This window comes from Rhinoraja longicauda, chromosome 25, assembly GCF_053455715.1.
Source record: "Rhinoraja longicauda isolate Sanriku21f chromosome 25, sRhiLon1.1, whole genome shotgun sequence".
In the NCBI taxonomy this organism is placed as follows: domain Eukaryota; kingdom Metazoa; phylum Chordata; class Chondrichthyes; order Rajiformes; family Arhynchobatidae; genus Rhinoraja; species Rhinoraja longicauda.
Genome location: NC_135977.1, coordinates 12,940,221 through 12,967,478, shown reverse-complemented (window position 1 = coordinate 12,967,478; position 27,258 = coordinate 12,940,221). Strand labels below are relative to the sequence as shown.

Genomic DNA, 27,258 nt, shown 5'->3' with positions numbered 1-27,258 from the left:
TTCCTTCTCTCCAGAGACGCTGCCTGTCCCGCTGAGTTATTCCAGCATTTTGTGTCTATCTTCGAGGTTAATGGAGGTTTACATTTAAATATGTAATATGCATTCATTTTGAGACCGCATTAAAATACTTAAGTGCTTAACTCTTGGCCAGCCTGCTGTGTGTGACTGCACCGTCATCGATTGCAGACTGGTGAAAGAGCATTGGGGAAGTTAGGGGTTTCCCTTCGCCTCAGTCTTAAACCAGCCAGATGACTGAACACGGATTTTGAAGTTCAAAATACGTTGGTCGTCACCGGTGCGATATTTCCTTGAGGTTTCTGAAGGGGGTTCACTTAAAAAATAGGACGCGTTCAGGCTCGACTACGTCCAAGTGGTCAACCCTTCAGGATATCGGAGCCAACACATTAGCCCAACCGAACACTTTGCAACTACCATTCTTCAGAAGTCGATTTCTTTCAGAGGACACTGCACCGTCTCACAAAAGTCGCCCTCGTCGTGCAGGCCGAGCCCAGCGTTCGTGGCCCGAGAGTCGAATTGAAGTCACGGAAATAGCCGAAGTCGCTGACTGAAGAACCGAATATTTCCGGCAATAATCGGCTTCAAAAAGCGGAGCGAAGTGATTCCGGAAATAGCCGAAGCCGCGACAAGGAGCCGGAGCGGAGCGGAGCCGAGAGCAGCAGAACGCAAGGAGCGCGCGGAAGCGGCCCGAGCTGTTTCCGGAAGTCGCTGAGCGCGCAGGGAGTCGGCGCTGTGAGCCGAGCGTTTCCGGAAAGAGCCGATCCGAGCGGGTGCCGGAGAGCCGAACCCTGTCCTGCTCAAAGACTCGAAGGAAGCGGCGCCGTCACCGAGACACTGAGCCGAGCTGCCTGCTCAGCGCCGCAAACATGGCCAGGGATTACGACCACCTCTTCAAGCTCCTCATCATCGGGGACAGCGGTAAGAAGCCACCGGGAAGGTGGAGTGGCGGAACCGGGGCGGCGGCAGGAGGAAACAGGCCGAGTCAAAGGCCCGACACTAGTGGCGGAATGGGCCGGGCAATGGAAGCCCGAGATAGAGACAGTGAAACAGGGCGGACAGGCCGCGGCCGCCGGAACCCCGCTTGTTTCCTGTCAGAAGAAGCCTTCCGGGAGCGGAGGCTGAACTGTTGTCACGAAGCGCCTTCTGAAAGAGTGGGAGGGCGGAGGGAGACTCAGTGAGTGGGTCCAGCACAGGCAGTCTTTCAGGGAGGGAATGAGTCCGACACAGCGCAGACTCTCGGGGAGGGAGCAAGGCAAGGGAGGGAGTGAGAGCTCGGCCAGGGGCAGACTCGGAGAGGGAGTGTGAGAATCTATCTGTTTAGATAGGGACAATTCAGTTAGTGGGTCAGGACTTTGAGACGGCGGGGCAAAGCTAGGGTGGAAGTGATTGAGCAAACACCTAATGGTATGATGAATTTGTGAATAAATTCTAAATTGCATACAGTTACGGCAAGTACGAAAGTTGGTGTGTCATTGTTACAAACAACCTACATAGGAAATTGGTGTTTTAAAAGGTTGGTTTGCTTGAGAATATGCTTTGTGTGTGTGTTGGGGTTCACTTGGCAAAGAGGTATGGTAGTGTTGAAAGCTTAATTGAGTGTGACAAACCTCGGAGGGGATTCCGTGATGAGATAAGGTAAATGGTGAGCTATGCCTGAAAGTTACTGAGGTGGAGCTAGGTCAAAGGACTGGGGCATTGGTGAGTACAATTGTCTGGAGGTGGTGTCATATTCATCGATGAGGTTTCGCACTTTTGTATGGCAAACCAGAGCAGAACTTGCACCGTAAGTGGTAGAATCCTGTAGAATATTGCAGAACAGAGATCTAGGAGTACAGGTGGACAGAGTGGTGAATATGACTTTCGGCCCACTTGCCTTCGTTGGGAGGAGTATTGAGTACAAAGGTTGGAAGATCATGATGCAGCTTTGCTAATCATAGGTGAGACCACACTTTGAGTACTGTGTACAATTCTGGACTGCCAGAAGGATGTTATTAAGTTGGAATGGGTGTAGAAGAGATTTATCAAGATGTTATATGGACTTGGGGGCTTGAGTTATAGGAAGAGGATGGATAGGCTGGGACCCTTTTTCTTTGGAGTGTTGGAGGCTGAAGGGTGACCTTATTGACATGTACAGGTTCATGAGGGACATGGATAAACTGAACCCTGTCGGTTACCCAGGGCAGTGGATTCGATAGGTAGTGGCGTATGCTTAAGGTGAGTTGGAGAAATTTAAGCGGGACCTCGTGGGCAACATTTTAACTTGGAGGCTAGTCCAGATCTGAAATGAGCTACCAGAGAAAGCTATTGTAGGGGATACAACTTTCAAAAGATAGTCGGACAGATATATGGATAGGAAGGGTGTAGAGGGGAATATGGGTGAAATGCAAGCAAATGGGACTAGCCCATAATGCCAAATGGCTTGGTTATGTTGATTGACTCTGAGGAACTGAACCCAGAGATGAGCCAGTGTAAATAAATGTTTCCAGCGTAGAGAAGATGCCTGATCACTGGTGTGTGTGTGTTTGCCCTGGCATGGGGTTGTATACATGAGTTTCTGTATCAACACACAGGGACATGACTGTTGCTTTACGTGCATGGTTGAGCGTGTCAAGGTCAGAGCCTGAATGCAAGTGTAAAAACTAGCCTAGATGGGAACCAGTTGGTTGTGTTGATGCATGGGAAAGAATTGAGGAGAGGCACATGCACGCATGTAGAAGTTAAAGCGTACGGAGGAATTCTGGAGTTTGGGGCCTAGAAGGTTGCAGGAACAACTTGCAGTTCAGCCAGAGAGGGATGGAGTTTGTGCTGCTCATTTTGTCTCCAGAGCATAGTTTTATTGGACTGCTTGAATTTTGAGGTCAATTTGGTTAATTCAACCAGGTTGTTTGTGGTCTGCAGGCCATAATAAACCATCAGATTCCCCAGAGATATTTCAAAATAATCTAGTAGTTTTGTGGTAATCATTCAAGATGCCAACTTCTTACTCTAGAATTAACCTAACTTGAATTATCCCGCTGTTAGGTTTTTGGTTTAAATGTGTGTTCTCTGATAATTTGGCCACGTTTCTGGATTTATAACCAGTATGTTGCTGCAGTCACTGGAAATCAGACAAGCAGACTGATAAATTATTGGAGGCAACAAGGTAGGTGTCCTATCCCCCCTGGCCAATGTAGCATAGATGTCGGGGGAAGGTAATCTCATCATTCATGTCAAAGTTAGAGAGACTGAGAAGGGAAAATGTCAATTTCAGTGAAATAAGTGGTTCATTGGTAAGAACCTGCTCAAACAGTATTAGATTGTTGTAGTGCTTGGTGGTTTACTTCAATTCCAATGACAGGCCTTGGGGACATGGGCCTGTTCAGGAAATCCAGTCCCTGATTTACAGTTTGTGTAACAAACTATGATCTGTTAAGCCCCTGGCTGTGTACGACAGACTGAACACTTGTTACTGCACCGTTTTGTGTAGCTGAGATTCATTAAATTGAAAATGTTGTATGATCTGTCCAGCGAGTAACTAATTGTGCAACAGTGATGACTAAATTGAAAGATCAATAATTAAGATTCAGACTATACCAAAAATATTTAATGATTTTTGTTATTTCAAAGGTAAATCAGGAAGGAAACGGTTTGTATGACTATGTTATTAAAAGTTCAAATTGTTCACTAATATCAATTCAACAAAAGAAGCTATCCATCATTATCTGGTTTGGCATTTCTTTAACTCTAGTCTCACACCAATAAATCAGATTTTTGCCTTCTTTCTACAAGTCATTCCATGTATCAAACTTTTACTTTAGGGCAACTAGGCATGAGTAATATAAATGCTATGCTTCTTGTGAGTTTTCTTTTGTTTAAATTCAAAAGTGCACAAGTTTGGCAGGTTGCACATTGGACACTTGGTGTGCAGTTTGGTGGTGATCGGGTTGTGGTGGTGGGAATGGAAATCTTTAGACATTAAACTTTGGGACGGATGAATATCTGGAAACACAGCTGTAGGTTTATTTTTCTAAATTTGGAGTCTTTAAGGATGTCATTGAGAAACAGTTCTCAAGCCATTAATGACGGGAACAATTTGAATCACGACGCATGTCACAGTAAAAGAGTATTTTATCATCTGCTACCTATTTCATTTCTGGATTGTCTAGGTACTACCAAATATATGGCAAATATGCTAAAGAGTACCCAATAACATTGACAAATAGGATATAAAGTAGAATCTTATGTTGATTGATCTGATCAACTTCAAACTGGTCATGTCTACAGTAAAGATAAAAGAGGGATTCTTTGTACACGGGTTTAAGAAAGTATGGAATAATTAAAGTTAGGATTCATTGCATTGTCACTCTTTAGTGTTGACTATATTAATGACTGATTTAATGAAAGCAATGAGCTGAATTCACCTTCTTGAGACTCGCTTTCCTCAATTTGAATAAATACAGCTCACAGCACTATGTTCCATCTGCTTTAATGCAACAGACCTGGCTGAAAAGCGCCAGAAAATAATCATAAACAATCAGTTACAAGAGAAAAGATACCAACAAAACTAGAGGCTGGTAAGTTCCCTTGATCATTAGCCACATCCAGGGTTCTTGAAGCAAGTGGCTGCAGAGGCGGTGATTTATCGTGGTCTTCCAAATTTCCATGAATAATAGGTTAAAGACCACGATGGATATGTTTGTTCAATAGTTGAATCTTGTCATGTGAAAAGGGAAGGAAAGTGGTGCCGAGACTAGGATGACATTCAATGGCGAAGCAGGCTAAAAAGGCTGTATGACCCACTCCATTCTTAAGTTCTTTTAATTAGCACATGACAAGAAGCTTAAGAATTAAGGTCCGAACATAAAGTGGTTGTGTTGCAAGGAAATTGGTTGGATTAATCGGGCAATGCAGTGAAATTTAATTCCAGAAGGTGTGAAAACCTAGTCATATTTATGGTTACCATGAGAATAACCTGAAATTATCCAGCAAGATAATGACAGCTTGTTATTTCCACTGCTGGTTGTCATCCCCTTGCAAGTTTGTGTGGTTCTAATTATTCAAACTGAGAAGGAATGTGACAGTCTCAAGTAAGTGAATTCAGCTCATTGCTTCCATGTTAAAGTGGACTTAAGGATGAGACAGCTATGATGTCATGGATGGTGATAAATAAATGTGAAGATTGGAGCAGAGAATGTAGCCTCATGAACTTTATTTATCTAATCATAGAGTCAAACAGTCCTTTGGCCCATCAAGTGCACATTTACCCTAATCGAACACTTATCCAATTTCTATTCTTCCCACGCCCCCAACTCACAAAATGAATTCCTTTTATTTTAAAGAGTGAGAGCTTTGAAGCAGAAATCCAACGTGTTTACACATTGAATTTTGGCGCAATGTCCTCGTCCTATTAGGAAAAGGTTCTATTTTCTTTTACTTTGTGAAGTACCATCATTAATAAGTTTGTTTTCAATTAAGTATAGGGGATGAGGGTGCTCAGAGAGGAAGAAAATCAACAATTGTAACATTGAATTTACTCTTGTAGCTTGGGTCAGAAACAAAATGGACAGATAAGCTAACTGCCTAATGGACTATATCCAGGAAACAGGCAAGCTCAGACTTGGAAGGGGTGGGTGGGCTGGCGAATGGTTTTAAGTTATTTGGCATGTACGTAGTTATTTGCTGTGTACTCCCGGCTCTTAAAGTTTTGGTTGGACAAACCAATTGGCAATACAATAAGCTTGGAACATGCTCTCACACTGTTGTTAGTTACTGCTCTGCCAGCTTCATAAAGTTGTTTTATGCCATTCCAGGCCACTTTCCAGCAGTTCTTGTGAATTGTGATTTTTGGATCATTGCAAACAGAAGCTTAGTGGAATGAGGCTTGATAAGATGTTAGAGTGAGGAGATAAGTTCACATGATTTGGGATGTTAAAATCACAGCACATTTCATTTGTACAATATGTAATCCAGTTCAAAAAGGTCAAAAGGTGCAGGTCTTTCATATATTGTGATGTAATTTTAAGTTTAAATTACAATGTGGTGTTGCTTTCAAGTAACATGTTAACTCCCAATCAGCTAGAGCTGGGATTGACTAAGTTGTTTACCACTGCTCATTTCCTGGTCTTCGAGACAAATCTCATCTGGAGGGCAAGTAACTAATGGAGACTAATCCTTGGATAATAGTTGATGTGGTCTTGTGATTAGCTATATACGGCTACATTCCATATTGTTGAGTAACTGACCACTAGCTGCTGGTAAAGTCCACAGACATGGATTAGCTTGTAGAAGAGAAGCCATAAAAGTTGGAGTTTCTCTCTCAACCCAAACAGTTGTATAATAGTTTTGTTGCTGGACTATTAATCCAGAGTTCAGGTTCTCTTGGTACCACTTGACTGCAGATTCTGAGTGTTCCCTTATCCACGTGTGGGTAAAAGAGCTGACCACCTGAGGTGAGATGGTTTACTCTGGATATCTTAAGTCACATTTGGTTGGGTGTAGTATCAAGTTAATGAAGATCAATCCTGAATGGGCTAGGAGTCACAAATGGCAAAAAAGAGGTTGATGACGCTGGTAGTTGTTGCAGATCAGCCATCTCAGTCCCACAATATCTTTACTGAAATTGGATGCATAGCAGCTCACTGCATTGTAACTGTCAGCTGTATTTTCAATCCCTCAGTTGATGTAAAGGTTTGCACACATATTCGGCAAATCCAGAAAATATCTAAGGTTGTCAGGTAACATCCATAACTCAAAAGTGCTAGGCATTGGCCATTAATGGGAAAATGTAATTATCTTCCTTTAAAAGTGTGCAGCAAAGATATTGCCATATTTTTTACGTTCAGCATCCCGAGACTCACCAAATGGGAGAGCCACATAAATGCTATGAAAGTGATCTAAACCTTGGGTTGGGTACTATGATGAGTGACCGACCTTCTGGCTCGCAAAGCATCTTCATAAAAGACAAGTCAGAAGACCGTCTGAAGAAGAGTCCCGACCAAAATGTCATCTATCCACGTTCTCCAGAAATGCTGCCTGGCGCACAGAGTTGCTCAGGCCATTTATGTCCTCTTGCATATACAGGGGCACCATTAATTTTCTCGCACTTTTGGTTCCAGAGCCTTGCCGGATTATCCATTTTGCAGGACCAACAGAGGTCATGTAATAATAATTCAACAATACAGCTCTGACCAACGAATTATACTCTTTCCATGTCTCTAAAACACCATGGACTGCTAGAAACTTAAATAAAGAATTAATAATTAAAGAAATAAATTAACTCTCAGGATGGAGGCACACATCCTGAAAAAGGATGCGTCACCCGCAATGCTCTCATAATTTTGTCCGAATTAAAGGAAGTGCCAGACCATCTGTTGCTGGAAAATCAGTGACGAACCTGTATTAGCTGCAATAATCTGAATTCAACATCTGGGATAGAAATGGAAAATGCTAGAAGTTACCGGCAGGTCAGGCAACATCTGCGGAGATAGAAACAGATTTCAGGTTAAGGACTGTTTATCAGAATTGAGGTAAAAATAGAAATGAAACAAGTCTTACAAAGAAAGGGAGGGGAAGGAGAACAAAAGAGTCTGTGGTAATGTGGGAGAGCAGGAGAGAATGAGTAATAAATAGACACCTTTTGTAATTCACCTGCCTTTGCCATTCTCTGCTGGTATTGAAAGAGAATAAAAGCTGATGAGGAACAAAAGATATCTTGGGAGAGGTGAAATAGATCTGAAGCTAACAGAAAAGATGTAAATAAACTGGTTGGTTTGATTGATAATCTGAAACTATTAAATTAATTGAGTCCAGAAGATTATAATGTGCCTTGTCAGAAGGTGAGGTGCTGGTCTCCAAGCAGAGTAGGCTTGAAGGATTGCTGTAGAGAGCTCTTGCTTCTGTCCATTAGAATTTTCAGGTTTATGTAGTAGATGTGAAGCTACATGATTTTACTGAGTTGTATGGAAAACAAAGCATTTCACTGTACCTAGGTACGTGTGACAATAAAGTGTCATTGAGATGAAGGGGAGATCTTTCTTACCCACAAGACAAAATTCAATCAGAGTCGAAGTGCAGGAAATTGAACTGTTGGGGTGAAAGATGTCAGTGGGGGCATGGGTGCATAATCAGAGGTTGTGGTGGAGACAGAGAAGCTTGGTGAAGCCTTGGTGCAAGGTGGGAGGAATTGTCCTCAAAATAGGTATATAAACTTGTGGTCTTGTCATGGTTAATGGTTGTTAACTTGTTCCCTAAAATAGTCAGTAAAGCCCCAAAAGATCTGCATTATTTTGCTTTTGGACCATCCAAGGTAATGCTGAATGATTTACATTTCTTGCATTCATCTCAACATCCACCACTGCCTGGCACACCATTAACAATCCAGGACAAGGAGTCCCAGCTCACAACCTCCTTCACCTGCAAACAACAACATCATTGTCATTCTATCACCTTCAAGATCTCTGCCGAGTCACACAATTCTGACTGCCTGATCTCCTGAGTATTTTAAATGGTTTTTCTTTTTATTTCAGATTTCCAGCACCTGTGTTTTGTTGCTTTTTGAATGACCTTGGATTAATAGAACAGCCTTGGGTTAACAGAACAGCGACTTCCTTTATGAAGCCGGCATCTGTAAATTTATATCCCAAATTCTAATTTATTTCCCACATAGAAGCATCCAGTTCGTAGAGTTTTTTTGAATCTCTGTACCTGTGAATTTGCTCAGTGACCAGTTTAAATCCACGAGGATCACTAGTATTTCCAAAATATTTAATTCATTCAATTTGGTTACAGTGGCAAAAAATGATTTGCGTTGTGGGACTCAATGCTGGGCAGCCACAATTAGCTTGAAAAATGTTCTCGGGTTTTTAAACCGGCAAAGCTACCATTTATTGTTGGAAAATAACTGCAGATGCTGGTACAAATCGAGATCTGAAGAAGGGTCTCGACCCGAAATGTCACCCATTCCCTCGCTCCTAGATGCTAGAGTCTGAAGAAGGGTCTCGACCCGAAACGTCACCCGTTCCCTCCTTGATGCTGCCTGACCTGCTGAGTTACTCCAGCATTTTGTGATACCGACCTTTTGATTGTTTATTGCTTGATTGGGGTAAAGGATGATTGACTTTTTCATTCTATAGATTTTGTGTAAATTTATTCCTATAAATGCTATAAGACTGCACATTTCAGGCTTCAGCACAAACGGGAATGAAGAAGCAACCATACTATGTACTCCCATCTATGCCTCTCATAATCTTGGAATGCCAAATTGTGCTTTTTCACAAGTTCCATGTGAGTGCTAAGTTTGCATGCTAAAGTTCTTGAACGTCAAGAAAACAATGTTAAATTATCACAGCATTTGCAATTATCCCTCTAAAGTGCAGTGTAACAGATATATGATCAGAATAGAATTTACTCTATCAATAGCAGCACACGCAAACCAACTAGTCTTTGCCATTGTTTTTGTTTCCCCTGAGCCTCCTATCATTCCGTCACCTGCTATCAGCATCTTCCATTCATTTCAACTTTCTTCTCGTCACGGTTCTAATCACTATGTGTGGAGCAATTTCTTTGTTTATTAGCGTTACTAACTAAAAAGTTGCGAACATTTTCAGTGTCCATCTTCTATTTCTGAAGCCTACTTTTTGAATGCACCAGTGAAAACATTTCTATTAAGTCACCCCATACCCTTTGAACACTGCCTGCAAGCAAGAAATCCACCTATTTTCTGACTCTTGTTTGCAGTTTGTGTTCCTTAGCAGCAGAGAAGAGACTAAGTTAGAAAGGTTTATATAGAGCAGAACATTTTATAGAATAATTCTTAAAGCTTTTGAACATGATTGGAAAGACCAGCATTTTTTAAAAAAATGTTCCCCCATCACTTATTGCCCTTAATAAACTGAAGGAAGTTGCTCTCTTGAAAATCTACCATTGTTGAACTTCAAAATACTTGCTGAGTATACACCGCTTTCTTGGTTAGTGAGTTAAAGACATTTCTCTGCATCTGGCCTCATATCTTAAGATCATGACCCTAGTTCTAAATAATCCAGGCTGAGTAAACCGCCTCTTGGCAATCTGAGAATATTCCAGAACGTAGGGAATTTTGGACATGCATCTCAAATGCAGCCACTCCTGCAGCATTTCTTCAAACCCTTTCATGCAACCTGTGAGTTCCAGGGAATTTGTCAGGTTTTGGTCCCTAAGTTCTCCACTATTTGAGTAACATTAAGTACTAAGCTCTTCATCTCAAAGAGAATATCAAAGACAATAAATTGTTTAATGTGTCAGTAATTATTCTCTATGAATTCTTCTGTCTCTTTCCACATTTATTTTAACTACCATTTTTACACATCAATCTAATAGTTGCTTTTTTTCTTTAATTCGCTTTCCTATTTAAAGACCCCAGTTTTCCATCATCACTGAAAGTTATTAAACCTCTTCCAAGCTAGACACATGCTTTTTATTTGAGGGGAATTCTGCAGACTTTCAATTTAATGCTATCTTTAAATGCTTTAGTTAGCTGGAGCTTTTCCTGAATATTTTTTTATTTCTTTGGGGAATTACATTAATTATAAATAATCTTTTAAATATTTGCCATCTCTACAATCAATTTAACACAAGATAGTCACAAAATGCTGGAGTAACTCAGCAGGACAGGCAGCATCTATAGAGAAGGAATGGGTGACGTTTCGAATTGAGACCTTTCTTCTCTTGACCCGAAGCGTCATCTATTCTTTCTCTCCAGAGATGCTGCCTGTCCCGCTGAGTAACAACAGCCTTTCCTTCATACACATCAATTTAACACCGACATCTTGCTTGTAAATGATGAGCATTGGCTAAGGAAGAGAATAATGCATCTTTGCGACTAGGGTATTTCAGAAAAGGGAAGCATTGCTTAATTTACTTAAGTTACTGGGAAGCTCAGAAACATGAACCGGCAGTGCTCTTGAATAACCTTTCCCTCCAAATACTGGAGGGACATCTCTGGAGATTAATAACTAAAGAAGTATGGTACTTGCCATTGTATCGAAGATGGTGTGTATATTATGATAGTACAGGATTTTCTTGTGGTTTGGAGCAAACTACCTTTCAACCCAGTAGCATGGAGTCTTTTTAGAATTGCAAGGAAGTAATAGGAAAATTTGTAATTTAACATTTGGTGGTCATAAAGCAACTATTAATAAATTTCTGACTATCCATGAGTTTGCAAAAATATTGAAACCAAAAACATTCTGGATGGCATCCATCATTTTGTTATTTAAGTTATCAGCTGCTGCATCTAATTTAATCTCCCTCCACTCCTCATTATCAGCACATGAACCAACTGGTTTAAATTAAATTGTGTATTTGCTCAACAACACTTGAATGTGCTTAACATTAAGCAGCCCACCCCTTTAATGTGCATCAGCTGATACAGAGCACAAGCCAAGTGATGGATTGGGCTCATAACAGCATTGACTGCACTTCAAACTATTTCATTGGTATGGAAGCATTTGGTTGGGTTTGGAGAAGCAACAGCATGAAGCAGGCCTGGGGTGGAAGTGGAGCAGAGATGTGGTTACATTGGCCCAAGATTGTTACGTTTCAAGATATTTTCTGTCAGTAAAGAGAAGTGGAAGTATTTTTGCCCATTCTGTGACTTTGCTGTAACAGGTTTGCATCAGAGGAAATAAACCATTTATGCTGTATTCTGCCATTTCAATAATTAGTAATTGTTTGAAGTTTGGCTCATTCCACTGTTCAAGATGACTGCCTGGATTTATGAGTTCACACTTATTACACTTGGCAAGAGCTCCTCTCTTAGTGGAGCAAGTTCTGTGAATTACTCAGTGAAATCATTGCTGCCAACAAAAGAAATGGGAGGTGGCTATTTTGCCCCTTGAGGCTTTCCACCATCCAGTGACATCATGGCAGATGTGTGACCAAATTCCACATTGCCCATGTTGCCTTGTATTGCTTCTCATTGCAGATCTTCCAACCCTTCCGAATTTGGCGGAAAATTTATGCTTTCTTATTTCATTTCCGCCATTCCGATTTTGACTCACATTTTACCGCAATACACATGCCTTGCCGCTCTCCCTGCCCCTCACCCCGCCTCGCTGCTGATCTGGCCTCGCTCCATAGCGTGAGGCCCGTTGTTGTTGAGAGGGGATGGGGTGGTTGAATGGGGAGAGGTTGGGGTGCGGGGGAGTGGGGATCGGGGGGGCGGAGGAAGGGAGGGGGAGTGGAGGTGGGGGAAAGGGGCGGGAGGGTAGGGGGGAGTGGTGGTGGGGGGTGGGGGAAAGGGGAGTAGTGGAGGTGGGAAAAGGGGGGAGGAGAGTAGGAGGTGGGGGTGCGAGGGGGGAATGGAGGTGGGAATAGGGTGGAGGAGAGTAGGAGGTGGGGGTGGGAAAAGTGGGGAGGAGAGTGAGAGGTGGGGAAAGGGGGGAGGGGATAGGTGAGAGGTGGTGGGGCAGTGGGGGTGGGGGGAGGGTAGTGGGGGTGAGGAGTGGGGTGGGGGGAACATGGACCGTTGTGATTTGATGTTGAAGATCACTGGAGCAAGTATGTCTTCAATGAAATTAGGTATGTGCCGTTTTAAAGGAAACTCTTTCTTCATAACATAGTCATACATTTTATGACCATTGTTCTTTTATTCAATACCAAGAGAATTGGGATGTGTAAGAAAAAAGCAAAATAGGAAAAACAAAACAAAATTTTCTTTGTGTTGTAACAAGTATTTCTGTTCAATAACCTTTCTATAAATAACAGAATATACTCCTGATAGGCCTGACATTGTACATGTAGTCCAAGCACTACAGACTGTTGGAAATAATAGTCGTTTTTCACACATGAATGTAGCGCAACGTGTATGCGCATTTTGCTTGCATACTTTTTTTTGTTGAAAAGTTGCATTACGTGCCATATTGTGAATGTTGATGTAAAATTCTGAATTTTGGACATCAAAATTATGAATTTGTAAAATCAAATGTTGGGAGGTCTGTTCTTGTATCCTCTCCTCATCCACCCTGGCAGGAGCCCTCAGAATCTTGCATGTTTCAATCAAACCTCTTGCTCTTTGAAACTGTGGTGATGCTGCCTCATAGCACCAGGAGCCGGGTTTGATCCTGACTTTGAGAGCTGTCTAATGTTTTCACATGCTTCCTGTGACCGAGTGAGTTTCTGCTCGATACTCCTGTTTCCTCCGACATCCCAAAGACCTGCAAGTTTGTAAGTTAATTGGCCTCTTGCAGTTAATTGTTCTTAATGTGCGGGGAGTAGATGAGAAAGTGGGATAACATAGGATTACTGTAAACTGGTGATGGATGTTGGCGTGGGCTGAAGGTCCTGTTTTCCTGCTGTATGTATCAATGATTAGTGGATACCAATCTAGCCTGATCATTCTTTCCTTAAGATATCCGGCCCATTCTGAGTATTATTATGGTAAACCTCTGAACTGCTTATAATGACAGACAGGAAGCAGTATGTGAGGCTGGGAAAGCACATCTCAGATCTGCAGACCCTCGGCATAGGAGCACCGCAAGGCTGCTTAATCTCCCCTCTCCTTTAAGGGCCTGTCCTACTTAGGCGATCTTTTTGGCGACTGCCAGCGACTGTCAAAGTCGTAGAAGATCGCCAAACTTTTCTTTTACCCGACGACAATGACCACGACAATGCCGAGTCAGGTCGAGATTCAGCGTCTTCTGAAACATCGCGAAAATTCCCACGCTGTCAATGCTTCTCCGGCGTCCTGGTTTTCGCTGAAATCACTTGACAAGTCAGTAAGTACTTGAGAGCTTTGAACTATAATACCTTGTATGGGTTACTTAAAAACCAAGCTTCACTGTAACAAGGAATAAACCGGATTTACTTCCAGTTTACTAATAGCTGTATTTATTTATTTTTATTTAAAAAGTGGTTCAGTGGATTTTTGTGAAAAGTGTGGGCATTCTTTGAAAATGTAAGGGAGATGCATATCTGGTTTCTGGGTTGAATATCTGGGTTTGGAGCCCACTTTAAATGTAATGGCTGAAGCCAAAAACATCTTGTAAATTCCCACGCTTACCTGACCATCAAACTGTCGGCTCCAATCTACCTGTCAAATGTCCTGACGGTAAATAAATTGGGTAAACACAAGCATTTTATGGTATTTTGAAATGACTTTACTTATTTTAATATTATGTGCTTCTAAATGCATCTTAAGAGAACCTATCAAACCTGGGTATAAGAAAATAACTGCAGATGCTGGTACAAATCGAAGGTATTTATTCACAAAATGCTGGAGTAACTCAGCAGGTCAGGCAGCATCTCGGGAGAGAAGGAATGGGTGACGTTTCGGGTCGAGACCCTTCTTCAGACTGATGTCAGGGGGCGGGACAAAGGAAGTATATATAGGTGGAGACAGGAAGATAGAGGGAGATCTGGGAAGGAGGAGGGGAAGAGAGGGACAGAGGAACTATCTAAAGTTGGAGAAGTCGATGTTCATACCACTGGGCTGCAAACTGCCCAGGCGAAATATGAGGTGCTGTTCCTCCAATTTCCGGTGGGCCTCACTATGGCACTGGAGGAGGCCCATGACAGAAAGGTCAGACTGGGAATGGGAGGGGGAGTTGAAGTGCTCGGCCACCGGGAGATCAGTTTGGTCAATGCGGACCGAGACAGGTGTTCAGCGAAGCGATCGCCGAGCCTGCGCTTGGTTTCGCCGATGTAAATAAGTTGACATCTAGAGCAGCGGATGCAATAGATGAGGTTGGAGAAGGTGCAGGTGAACCTTTGTCTCACCTGGAAAGACTGTTTGGGTCCTTGGATGGAGTTGAGGGGGGAGGTAAAGGGACAGGTGTTGCATCTCGTGCGGTTGCAGGGGAAAGTGCCCGGGGTTGGGATGGTTTGGGTAGGAAGGGACGAGTGGACCAGGGAGTTGCGGAGGGAACGGTCTCTGCGGAACGCAGAGAGGGGAGGGGATGGAAAAAATATGGCCAGTGGTGGGGTCCCGTTGTAGGTGACGGAAATGTTGGCGGATGATTTGTTGGATCCGCTGGCTGGTGGGGTGGAAGGTGAGAACGAGGGGGATTCTGTCCTTGTTGCGAGTGGGGGGAGGGGGAGCAAGAGCGGAGCTGCGGGATGTAGAAGAGACCCTAGTGAGAGCCTCATCTATAAGGAGGAGGGGAAGCCCCGTTTCCTGAAGAACGAGGACATCTCTGACGCCCTAGTGTGAAACACCTCAACCCGGGCGCAGATGCGGCGTAGACGGAGGAATTGGGAGCTGGGTATAGACTTTTTGCAGGGGACCGGGTGGGAAGAAGTGTAGTCCAGATAGCTGTGCGAGTCAGTGGATTTATAGTGAATGTCCGTCACTAGTCTGTCTCCTGTGATGGAGATGGTGAGGTCCAAGAAACGGGAGGAGATGTCGGAGACAGTCCAGGTATATTTAAGGCCAGGATGAAAATTGGAAGTGAAGTGTATGAAGTCAGTGAGTTCTGCATGGGTACAAGAGGTAGCTCCAATGCAGTCGTCGATGTAGCGGAGGTAGAGTTCGGGGATGGGGCCGGTGTACGCCCGGAAACCTGGGGACAGCATGCGACAGCGACCGCAATAAGCTACGATGCCTGGCGACAAGCCAGCTGTCGTCGAGAGATTTCAAACTGTTTGATTTCTCGGAGACGCGCCGAGATCCACTACAATCTTTGGAAGACTCCTCACGATCATGCCCTCGACACCCCGGCGAATGTTCGGCGACAGCCTAGTCGCCGGCAGTCACGTTAAAATCGCTTAAGTGGGACAGACCCTTTATTCTCTCTACACCAACGACTGCACCTCCACAAACTCCTCTGTCAAGCTCCTCAAGTTTGCAGATGACACAACCCTGATTGGACTGATCCAAGATGGGGAGGAATCTGCCTACAGACAGGAAGTGACCCAATGGCGTCTTGGTGCCATCGCAACAACCTGGAGCTCAATGCTCTTAAGACAGTGGAACTAATTGTAGACTTTCGAAGAGGTCTCCCTCCCCTCACTCCACTCACCATCAACAACACCGCAGTCACATCTGTGGAGTCATTTAAGTTCCTTAGAATCATCATCTCCAGGGAACTTAAATGGGGGGGCCACCATCGACTCCACAGTCAAAAAGGCCCAACAGAGGATGTACTTCCTGCAGCAACTGAGGAAACACAATCTGCCACAGGCAATGATGGTCCAATTCTATACTGCTATCATTGAGTCCGTCCTCACCTACTCCATCATGGTCTGGTTTGGCTCAGCCACCAAGCACGACATCCGGAGGCTGCAGTGGATCATTTGATCAGCTGAAAAGGTTGTTGGCTGCAGCCTCCCCCCCCCCCCCCCCCCCCTCCTCCCATTGACGACTGTACACTGCAAGGGCCAGGAAGCGAGCGGGCAAGATCATCTCTGACCCTTCTCACCCTGGCCACAAAATCTTTGAAGCACTTCCCTCTGGAAAGCAACTCCGGACAGTCAAAGCAGCCACAGCCTGACATAATAACAAGTACAAGTAGTAGTTCTTGATAACATTCAGACTTATGGAGTAAAGTGGGGACACCTTGTAAAAAGAGATGGGTGGCTATAGGTACTCCATCCATCTGTCATTCAAGGCCCCTCTGGTCTGCATACGCCTATCATTTGCCAGGCTTTATCCCGCCCCATCACTTTTCCAGTTTTCTCCCTGCTACTACAATGTCTGGCAAAGGGTTCCGACACAAAATGCCCATTCATTCCATAGATGTTACCTGACCCACTGAGTTCTTCCAGCACTTTGTAGTTTGCTCAGGATTCCAATATCTGCAGATTTTTTGTGCCAATAACATTGTTGGTTTACTCGCTTTACCTGCTAACCAGCTTTTTGCAAGCTGTGCAGTAGAGCACCGAGGGACCCTCTGCATCTCAAATATCTGCAATCTCTCAGCATTTAGATATGTGCCTTTATTTTACTAAACTGATCTTTACCACTTAGTTGAACCATTTGTATCTTTTTTGTAACTTGGCTTCACTGTTTACTTTCCTACCTATCTATGTGCCATCAACAGATTTACCATTAGCACCTCCATTTCATTTGTATAAATGTAAAAAATAATTGCATTTGCTAACCTGAGAGAATCCTTGTATGCAAGCTGTCTCTTTCCTGTTGCCAGCGATTCTGCTATCCGTACCAAATATTTAATCTTCTACACCATGAATTTTCTGCAATAACCTTCAATGTGGCACTTTAACATATTGAAAGACTCATTCCTCCAAAATGGATGCCCTCACACTCTGAGTCATAGTCATATAGCACAGGCCCTTCGGCCCAAGGAGTCCATGCCAAACAAGATGCCCCATCTAAACTCGTTACATTTTCTCACATTTGGCTCATATCCATCTAAATCTTTCTGATCCATCAAATTTTTTTAAAATGTTATTTTACCCGCCTTAATTCCTTCCTCTCATAGCTCGTTTCATATACCCACCACCCAATGTGTGGAAAAAGCTGCCCATTGGGTTCCTATTGAACCTTTCTTCCCTCGCTTTAAACCTATGCCCTTCAGTTTTTGATTTCTCCTACCCTGGGGGAAAAAAGATTGTATATGTTCACCCAATCCATTGCCCTCACGAATTTGTATGCCTTTACAAGATCGCCTCTCAGTCTCCAGCCTTCAAAGGAATAAAGTGCTGAACACAGTATTCTTAGTGTAGCCGTACCAATGCCTTGTGCAACTGTAACATAAAGTCCCAACTTCTATACTCTCTGACTGATGAAGGCCAGTATGGCAAAAGCCTACTTCACCACCCTCTCTACCTTTATTTACCTACGATGCAACTTTCAGCAGACTATTTCCATTCCTAGATCCCTCTGTCCTACAATACTCCTCACTGAACACTGTTCACTCTGCAGATCCTGTCCTGGTTTGACTTCTCAAAATACAGCACAGAACACATCTGCATTAAACTCCATTTGCTATTCCTTGACCCACTTGCCCGACTTATCGTGATCCTACTGAAATTCTTTTAAAACATTTTCACTATCTAGGTTACTGCCTACGTTAGTGTCATCTGTAAACTTACTAATCATTCCTTATACATTCTCATCCACATCGTTGACCAAAATGACAAATTCATGAGCCACGATCTCCCATGAACAAAACCATGCTGACTATCCCTGATCAACCCCTATCTTTCCAATGCATCTGTGTCTTGCACCTCAGAATCCTTTCCAGGAACCTTCGTACCACAGATGTTAGGTTTACCCGAATATAAGTTCTTAGGTTTTTCTTTGCAGCCCTTTTATACAGAAGCACAACATTGGCCACCCTCCAGTGCTCTGGCACCTCACCCATGCACTGGAATCTGTTTTACACAATTTGATCTATTCACATAATCTATTAACATCTCTGCAGCTTGATGCTTCCATGCACATAATATCCATGTAATTTGTTTTTAATCACTGGCAAATTTGAATAATTTTACCCTATTTATACTTGGAGATTGCAACCATAATCCTTGCAGGAGGGTCACCTGTCAATTTGAATATCTGCTTGCCACCTTTATGCTTTTGGGTCACATTGCTCCTGTTACCTGGGTTTAATTTTTATATCCATTGCTGCCTGTGGAATTTGTACATTCTCCCCATCACCTTGTGGGTTTCCATCATGTGCTCGCTTACCATCCACATCTGAAGGACATGTGGATCGCTAGGTTAATTGGCCACTAAATTGAATCTGGCATATGTGAGGATTAGTGGGAATGTTGGATTAGTCTATATGGGTGGTTGAAAGTCAGCATGGTTTTGGTGGACTAAAGGGTCTGTTTAGCACCTCTTATTGCTGATTAGTCAGTTTATTCAAGATGTCTGTTTCTGGCTTCCTCCACCTGGAATAACTGGAAGTAGTTATTTCCCCTGTTTGCTCATTCCTCATTTTTCTTTGCAATATTCCTATTGTCATTTTTAAGTGGTTCTGGCCACCCTTTTCCCCTAATATGGTTCTTTCTGTTCCCTCCTTTCTATTTATTCTTTACTTTTTTTCACTTTCGCTCTCCAAGTGGCTAGAATTTCTGCCAGATTTCAGATGTTTTAAACACTCTCCTCTTATTTTGTGTTGCTCCTGACAATTTTAGTCCTCCACCACTATTTTCTTTCATCAAGCATGTTCCTGTTTCCATCCACGCTGGAAGGGTGTGTAGGTTGGTAGATTAATCGGCAACTGAGTTGCCTCGAGGGGAATTGATGGGAATGTAGAATTGATGTCAATGGGTGGTTGATGGTTGGCATTGACTCATTGGGCCAAAGGCCCTAGTTCCATGCCTCATGACTTTATGATATGATGAGTGAAGTTGTAATCTCCAAATGAATTGCCAATGTATCACATTTAATTCTTTGCAACACTTCCCACTGGCCGTCTGTCATCCGGTCCATTAGCAAATTTGCACATTTTACTCTGGACAGTATGCCTCGTTGCTTTGAAGCAAATCTCGTCTCAATCTAAAATCTTTGTGGCTTAATGTTTTTCCTTTCGAACACTGCATTAAGTTCTGACAACTATATTTTTAAACCTGGGCACCCCTTCGTGTGATGTGGTAAAATTAGAAGTAGGATGCAATTATGAAAAGTGTTTTTATTGTGTTTTTATAATTAGAGCAGAGAAGCGGGTGGGCAGAATAAAGCAAACCCCCTCAGGGCGGCAGCTGCAACAAAAATATGTTGGGAGCGTTAACTCATCGTGTTATGATGACTAATGTTCAAGCATTGTTTGGCTCTCAGCTCGATCTGACTCAGTACTCATTATTAAATCCAATGTGGTCTGTCAGTTCTGGAGAAAATAGATGTAGAGAATTATTCTGAATGTTCTTGGGTGAATCGGAGATGGTTTGCAAAATAGGCTTTCAACCGATCATGTCTGTGCTGGCTTCAGATGAGTTCTCAAGCCTGATTCCCATCTTGCAGTGCCAGGTCCGTGGCCTGTAGCTCACTGTTATTCAACTGCACATCCGACAGTTGCTTAAATGTGATGAGGCTTATGGCCTCTATGAACCTTTCTGACAGTGAGTTCAACATCCTCCTCCTCCCTGCCACACCCCTCCAAAAAAATAATGTGAACTCTCCACTAAGAGACAAAGTAAATGGAAAGATTCAAAAAGCTGGAGTAACTCAGCGGGACGGGCAGCATCTCTGGAGAGAAGGAATGGGTGACGTTTTGGGTCGAGACCCTTCTTCACCGGATATGTAACCCATTCCTTCTCTCCTGAGATGCTGCCTGTCCCACTGAGTTACTCCAGCTTTTTGTGTCTATCTTTGATTTAAACCAGCATCTGCACTTCCTTCTCACACAAGTAAATGAAAAGGCCATTATGGCCCTCATAATTTTGTGTACCTCAATTAAGTCTCCCATCAGCTGCCTCTGTTTGAAAGAAAACAAGCATAGCTCATCCAGTGTTTCCCATTAGCAAAATTGTTCCAGTCCTGGCAACATCATCTAAATCATCTCTATATGCCCCTCCAGTGCAACCACCGTTCTGTGGAATGGTGACCAGGGCAACATGTATTTTAGTAGGCTATGGTCTAGCTAGACTTTAAGTAATGCAAGCATAACCTTCTGCTCTATTGTTCTGTCAATTGTCTATTTTTCAAATTCATTTTTGGGTATTGTGTGGACTGCTATTTATTATACTTCTAACTTTAATCAAAAGTGGTGGTAAGGTGCTTTCTTGAGTCCTTGTGGTAAAGGGGAGCATGCAGATGGCATGTTCCTATGTGCCAGAGCTTTTGTTCTCCTGGGAGGTAAAGGTGACAAGTTTGGCAGGAGCTGTCAGGGTAGCCTTAGGAAGTAACTGCAGGACCATTTAACTTGAATTATTAACCATTAAAACTTAGTTATGATTTTTTTGTGGTTTACTAATATGACCATACTATTTTGTTTAGTTTGAGGGCATAATTTTTGTAATTGAGGTAATTAACTAATGTTCTGATCTTATAATTTATCAAAATATTTCTGCTTGTTTCAGAGTTTAAACCAGTCAGTGATATTGTACTTTGATATACATTTTATTTTAATTTGAATAGTTTACAACAGAGGCAGCCTATCAGTCTGTAGATGATCTGTATTGCTTTTGTCCATGGCTATTCATGACCAGTTTTTAAAGATTTTGTATTTGATTATATGCTTATTGTATACATGCATATAGATGTTTTCAGTTCCAGTGCATCAAATTTGCAGCCAAATGCAAGTGCAAATTAGATTATCGATTTCCACTTGGAGAGATCACAGGTGTGGGGTTGCTTTTCATTCTGTAAAATGTGCTTTTGATCAAGGATGTATCTCCATTCTTCTGCTCTGTTTTACAGGTGTAGGGAAAAGTAGCCTCTTACTACGATTTGCAGATAACACATTTTCAGGTAAGCGCAGTTGGATTATTGTTTTTATCGTTTAATAGGCAATGGTTCATTCCTGTGAGGACAGAAATTTTCATTTTGCAGTTTCTTAGGTTTTTTTTCTTTGTCTTTTATTCAGATGTAGTATTGTGACACTCCTGATGGCTGTATTAGGTCATTGCTTCAAGCTCCACACCAGATTGCTTGAGTTTCCGAACCAGCCCATCACTGCAATCCCCAAATCTTTTTTTGTTACCTCGGGCAAAAGCTTTTTTGGCATTGTTGTGAAGTCAAGAAGTCTTCCTTTTAAACCCTAGAAAATAATTTAACATCACTAAAGCAGATTATTTGGTGTTATTACTTTGTTATTTATGGGATCCTGATGTGTGAAAGTTAATTTTTGTTTTTTATATCACAACAGTGACTACACTATAAAAGTAAGAGGTGTTTTATTTGTCACAGAGCACGTTGAGTTTTCCTCGGGTTATAAATTATTACCCAACATCGTTTAACTTAATATTGTTCAGAAAATTATAGTGTCCCCGTGAATGTAAGTTCTTTGTCTTTTTTCTTTTCCTATTTGTTTCTTTCATTACTTTCCAGGCGTGTTATCCCGGGCTGTCATAATTTACCACTTTCATCAGTTTCAGATTAATGCACTAATTCTTCTCAAATCTTTCCATCACAAGATGATTGCATCAAATTCTTAACTGTTCAGACAGTCTTGGGAGTTTGAACTGTACATTTGAAATGTGCTCACTACTGTAATGAAAGACATATGACAGTGGTTTTGTTTTTTAGTGACCAGTGTATTTTAATGAGAAATAGATGCTGAATGATGAGCCCTCAGGGAGCAGTTTATGCAGCATTTAAGCTTCGGTACTATGTTAATTTGATTAATGGTACACAATAGCTATTCATAGTGATTAAGAAGGAACTGCAGATGCTGGTTTAAACCGAAGATAGACCAAAAGCCTGGAGTAACTCAGCGAGACAGGCAGCATCTCTGGAGAGAAGGAAAACTTTGAAGAAATCTGAAGTCACGACATGAAACGTCGCCCATTTCTTCTCTCCAGAGATGCTATGCTGCCTGTCCCGCTGAGTTACTCCAGCTTTTTGTGCCTATCTTCGGTTTAAACCAGCATTTGCAGTTCCTTCCTATATACAACATCTGAGGTACATTTTGTAAAAATCCAACCTGTTATTTTGAATTTTGTGTTTTTAACGGGAAAGGAATGCCAATGTTTATGCATCGTGTTTGAGGGGAAACCCTGTTACTCTAGGGAAGCACAGTTTATGCTAAAAGATAATGAGTCTAATTCCTCTGCTCGGCTTGTATTGGTCTTCTGACAAAGTCATTGGCTACACTAGTTTGAATTCTCTGCTTTGTCTTTTTGCATCAGAGCATGCAAGAATATGTCTTTCTGTTGTGAATTTTAAGAAATTATACTCTGTTTTCCTTTGTCTATAGGCAGCTACATTACTACGATAGGGGTGGATTTTAAGATAAGAACGGTGGAAATCAATGGCGAAAAGGTTAAGTTGCAGATCTGGGACACAGCTGGGCAAGAACGATTTCGAACCATCACTTCCACGTGAGTGCAGTTCCCACCCAGGCCAGTTTATAGACCAATACTGTTAACCCTCATGCAAATGTCGTCTTAAAGGGGATGCTCATTTGATTGTACAATGGAGTATACTGCCTACCTGATAACTGGAATCCATAGCTCAGATCATAAAGGGATTATGTGAGTCACTCATTATCATTGCCTCGGAAAATTGGAATTCTTTGCAGAGAGCACCAATGAAATCCATAGATGTTACAATTATTTGTTTCCGATAGTATCAATTCCACATGAAAGCAAAAAAAAATTTTTTAAATGTATATTCATTGTTTCTGCTATGGGAAAAAAAGAAGTTTGTGATAACTGGCACAGATTAAAATAATACAAAAATACACACTATTTAGAATCAGATCTCATTCCTCCTTTGAGGAGTGATTTAAGAAATGTGGACAAAACAGCAGACATGGTTATCTCTTGAGAAGTACTTGAAGGCTTATCTCCACTGCTTTGTTCGAAGGTTGGAGTTGTTAGTTCACATTCAGCCCTGTGTTCTTGGACCGTGTCACACGTCAGAATTGGGAACTGATCTTGAACCACCAACCCACAACTCTCCAACTTGGAGTGTTAAGAAAATGTTGCTGTTAATTAATGCGCACTTGTATTTACCTTGTGATGACAACTTTGTGGGGGAGATTGGATACATTAATGAGAGGTCAGACTTTGAGTGTTGTACATCCAATCCCAAATGTTCATTTGTTCTTAATTCCATTACTGTGTTGTAAAGAGCATCGTCTTGGGGCAGTAAGATTAACAGCAGGTTGAAATGCAAAAACATTGATGGAGTCATTGACATCACGTGACAGAGCTTCATTGGTAATGGATATTTGGCAAACAACATTGAAGCTTATTAAAGACTTTGTTTCGGAGCAATCGAAGAGGCATATAAATTCAGAAACATTGACAAATTATCAAGAGATGTACACTGAGCAAAAAATCTAAGGATGTGTTGACAATTCTTTCTACCCTATGTGGAAGATTATGAATGTTGAAGAAACTATCAGTTCAATTTTGACTTTTGGCTTTTTCAAGCAAAAAGTGCAGTTAAAAATCATTTACAACTTTTAGCCCATTTCTAGCTTTTATCACACTTCTTGCCATTGAACTCTTTCCCTGGAAATACAACCAACTGTATTTTAAATCCATTCTCATTTAGTTCAATCACATGTAAACAGGCCCTTTGGGCTAACTTGGCCAACCAAGTTGCCTAATTGGATCATCCCACATGTCTGTGCCTGATCCATATCCTTCCAAACATTTCCTATCCATGTATGTATCCAAGAGCCTTTTAAATGCCATCACTGTACCTGCCTCTACCACTTCCTTTGGGAGCTCATTCCATTTGTGCACCACCCTCGAAGGAAAAAAAGCCCTAAGGTCCCTTTAAAATACATGCTGCCCAAAATGCCCATCTAAGATATTATTTGCCCACATTTGATCTGCATTCTATCAACCTTTCCTGTCTATCTTGGATAGCCATAACATGACGTCCCAATTCTTGTACTTAACACATCATGCCGACGCCGCCTTCACCACCCTGTCTACTTGTCGCCACTTTTATGGAACTGTGTACCTGCATTCCTAGGTCTCTCTGGTCTACAACACGCCCCAGGGCCCCACCATTTACTGTTCAAGTCCCGCCTTGGTTTGCCTTGCCAAAATGCAGCACCTCACCTTTATCTGAATTAAACTGTATGCTAGGCATCTGGAGATCTGTGTGCCATATTATTGAAGAGTCAATAACATGTGACCCTTCACAGATGTAAATAGGATTTGCACTTGGCATGTGCTGTATTTTACTGGTCAATACTTATGGTACCTGAATGTGAGAACAAGAGAAAACTATTCACCATCTTCAGGTTTATTCTGTCGTTTGGTTTTATCCTGGCCCCCCTATGCCTAATCTTCATCTAAATGCTTTGGTTCTATAAGCTTTAATACATCTGGCTAACCTAATAAAAATAGTTAATTTGGTTACGAACTTGATATCCCCAATTTTTTTTTGGGGGGGGACTGAGATTTTCAGATTTCTATCGCCATTGCTGTGAGGAAGTTCTCATTGACTTCACCACTGAGCCGAGTAGTTCTAAGTTTAAGATTGCGTTCCACATACTGGACTCTGACAAGTCAGCTAATCCTGACCTTCCTGTTATTGAGCTGTGGTTTCCTAAGCACTTTCCCAGCGCCTGATGAAAGCATGAACAGCCACATGCGTTGAAACTTTTAATATTGTTAAAGATAAAGAAACATGTGAAATCAACTTTCAATTGTAATGCAATGTTCTTTGTAACGTGAGTACGAGAGAGACTTTTAGTTATAGGGAGAACCCAGATGAGTATGTTGCATCAGTTTTGAGGGGTTTTTCTCTGTTCAGTCTATACTGAGGATTGTTAACTGATCAGTGATCTTCTATTCACTTGTTCACAATTTTATGGCCTTTATGGTACTTGATTGTTACTGATCATCTTTGATTTGCCAATAATTTTAGAAGCAGTTGGTTTCAGTAGTGTTAGGGGTGATAATTTACCATTCACAGGAATAAACCATCCTACCTTATCTGCAAGGTATTGACAGCCTTAATTTGGTTATAATCAGGTTATGGTTTCGCTTTAATTAGATCATTTCCTGTGGCATTCTTGCTTTGGACAACGGGCAGGAAATGGACAGCAGAATGACTTTGATTAACTTGTTAGCTTAAAGTGTGCCTGCATTATTTGTCCCTTTTACTCTCAGCAATTGTCTTTGTTTGCCTATCTGAACAGGTGTTTAAATTCACTCTTCTACGTTGAATAATGATCTGGTACATCTAAATTGTTCCAAACTAAGAGTAGAATAGTTTTGTGAAGGCTATCATGTGTTTACTGTTTGATTATCAAGATGATGTGGGGAAGCTGACAGCTAGTAATAGTGGTCAGATCTAATCTTGTTCAGAAAGAATTTGTACCATTAAAAGTTGAGTGGAAATTTGAGAACTTTTTGTTCTGTTTGGACAGTAGTTTGGTATAGAGACATAACTATTGTGACTTAAATCATTTTTTCTCCCAACTGGAGGATCTGGTAGAAAGTATCCGGACTGGCCTCTTAATTAATTGAAAGGATGTCTATTGTGTGCACTTGTTCCCTTCTTGGAAAGTAAACCGTATGTTCAACATTCATAAAAATGACACTGAATTAAGTGTTTATAATACTGTCAGAAATAGATTGGCTGTACTTATGCTGAGAGTGTTGTGTTCGCTAATCTTTAATTTGTAGCGCTAGTTACCAACAAGCTGTTGTTGCCACGAGTGGCTTGCCAATGGATAGGAGTGATATTGAAGCAAAAGTAGTAGGGATATTTTATTTGAATTCCTACTTTTGTTTGGTCTGCACAGACTGAATGTATATTATCAAGTCAAGTCAAGTCAAGTCAAATTTATTTGTCACATACACATACTCGATGTGCAGTGAAATGAAAGTGGCAATGCCTGCGGGTTGTGCACAAAAAGAATTACAGTTACAGCATATAAATAAAGTTAATAAGTTACTAAACATAGCACAAAAAGTGTCGACAAAAATTTAGTCTCTGGGGTTATAAAAATTGACAGTCCTGATGGCCTGTGGGAAGAAGCTCCGTCTCATCCTCTCCGTTTTCACAGCGTGACAGCGGAGACGTTTGCCTGACCGTAGCAGCTGGAACAGTCCGTTACTGGGGTGGCAGGGGTCCCTCATGATCTTGCTTGCTCTGGATCTGCACCTCCTGATGTATAGGTCCTGCAGGGGGACGAGTGTAGTTCCCATGGTGCGTTCTGCCGAACGCACTACTCTCTGCAGGGCCATCCTGTCCTGGGCAGAGCTGTTCCCAAACCAGACTGTAATGTTGCCGGACAGGATGCTCTCTACAGCCCCAGAGTAGAAGCAATGAAGGATCCTCAGCGACACTCTGAATTTCCTCAGTTGTCTAAGGTGGTAAAGGCGCTGCTTAGCCTTACCCACCAGTGCGGCAATGTGCGTTGCCCACGTCAGATCCTCTGCGATGCGGACTCCCAAGTATTTGAAACTGCTCACCCTATCCACAATAGACCCATTTATCTCGAGTGGCGTGTACGTCCTTGGATGTTTAGCCCTTCTGAAGTCCACAATCAGCTCCTTTGTTTTACACTGAAGATAAGAAAGGATTCTTTAAGTCTTTTTTTCTTTGTTTTATTTTTAAACACCATAGTTAACGTCAACATCTTGAGTCTCTGGTTGGACTTTTTAAACAATTGCTGCCTATTCTTTGATCAGGTATTTTTCCCAAACCTGCATTGTATTCTGATCGTCAGTCCATTATTG

The 27,258-nt window shown here is 42.0% G+C and overlaps 1 protein-coding gene across 2 annotated transcripts in view; it reads left to right on the top strand.

Annotated features, from left to right (window-relative positions):
* The first annotated feature begins 401 nt into the window (after window positions 1–401).
* The window catches only part of LOC144605750 (ras-related protein Rab-35), a 60,981-nt gene continuing 34,124 nt past the window's right edge, over window positions 402–27,258 (top strand). The window contains exons 1-3 of one of the 2 annotated variants that reach the window (XM_078421266.1): window positions 402–936; window positions 21,299–21,349; window positions 22,797–22,920. In XM_078421266.1, coding sequence (XP_078277392.1) covers window positions 885–936; window positions 21,299–21,349; window positions 22,797–22,920 — 227 coding nt within the window. In that variant the 5' untranslated portion in view covers window positions 402–884. The remainder of the gene's footprint in view (window positions 937–21,298; window positions 21,350–22,796; window positions 22,921–27,258) is intronic. The other variant, XM_078421265.1, reaches the window with a different exon arrangement.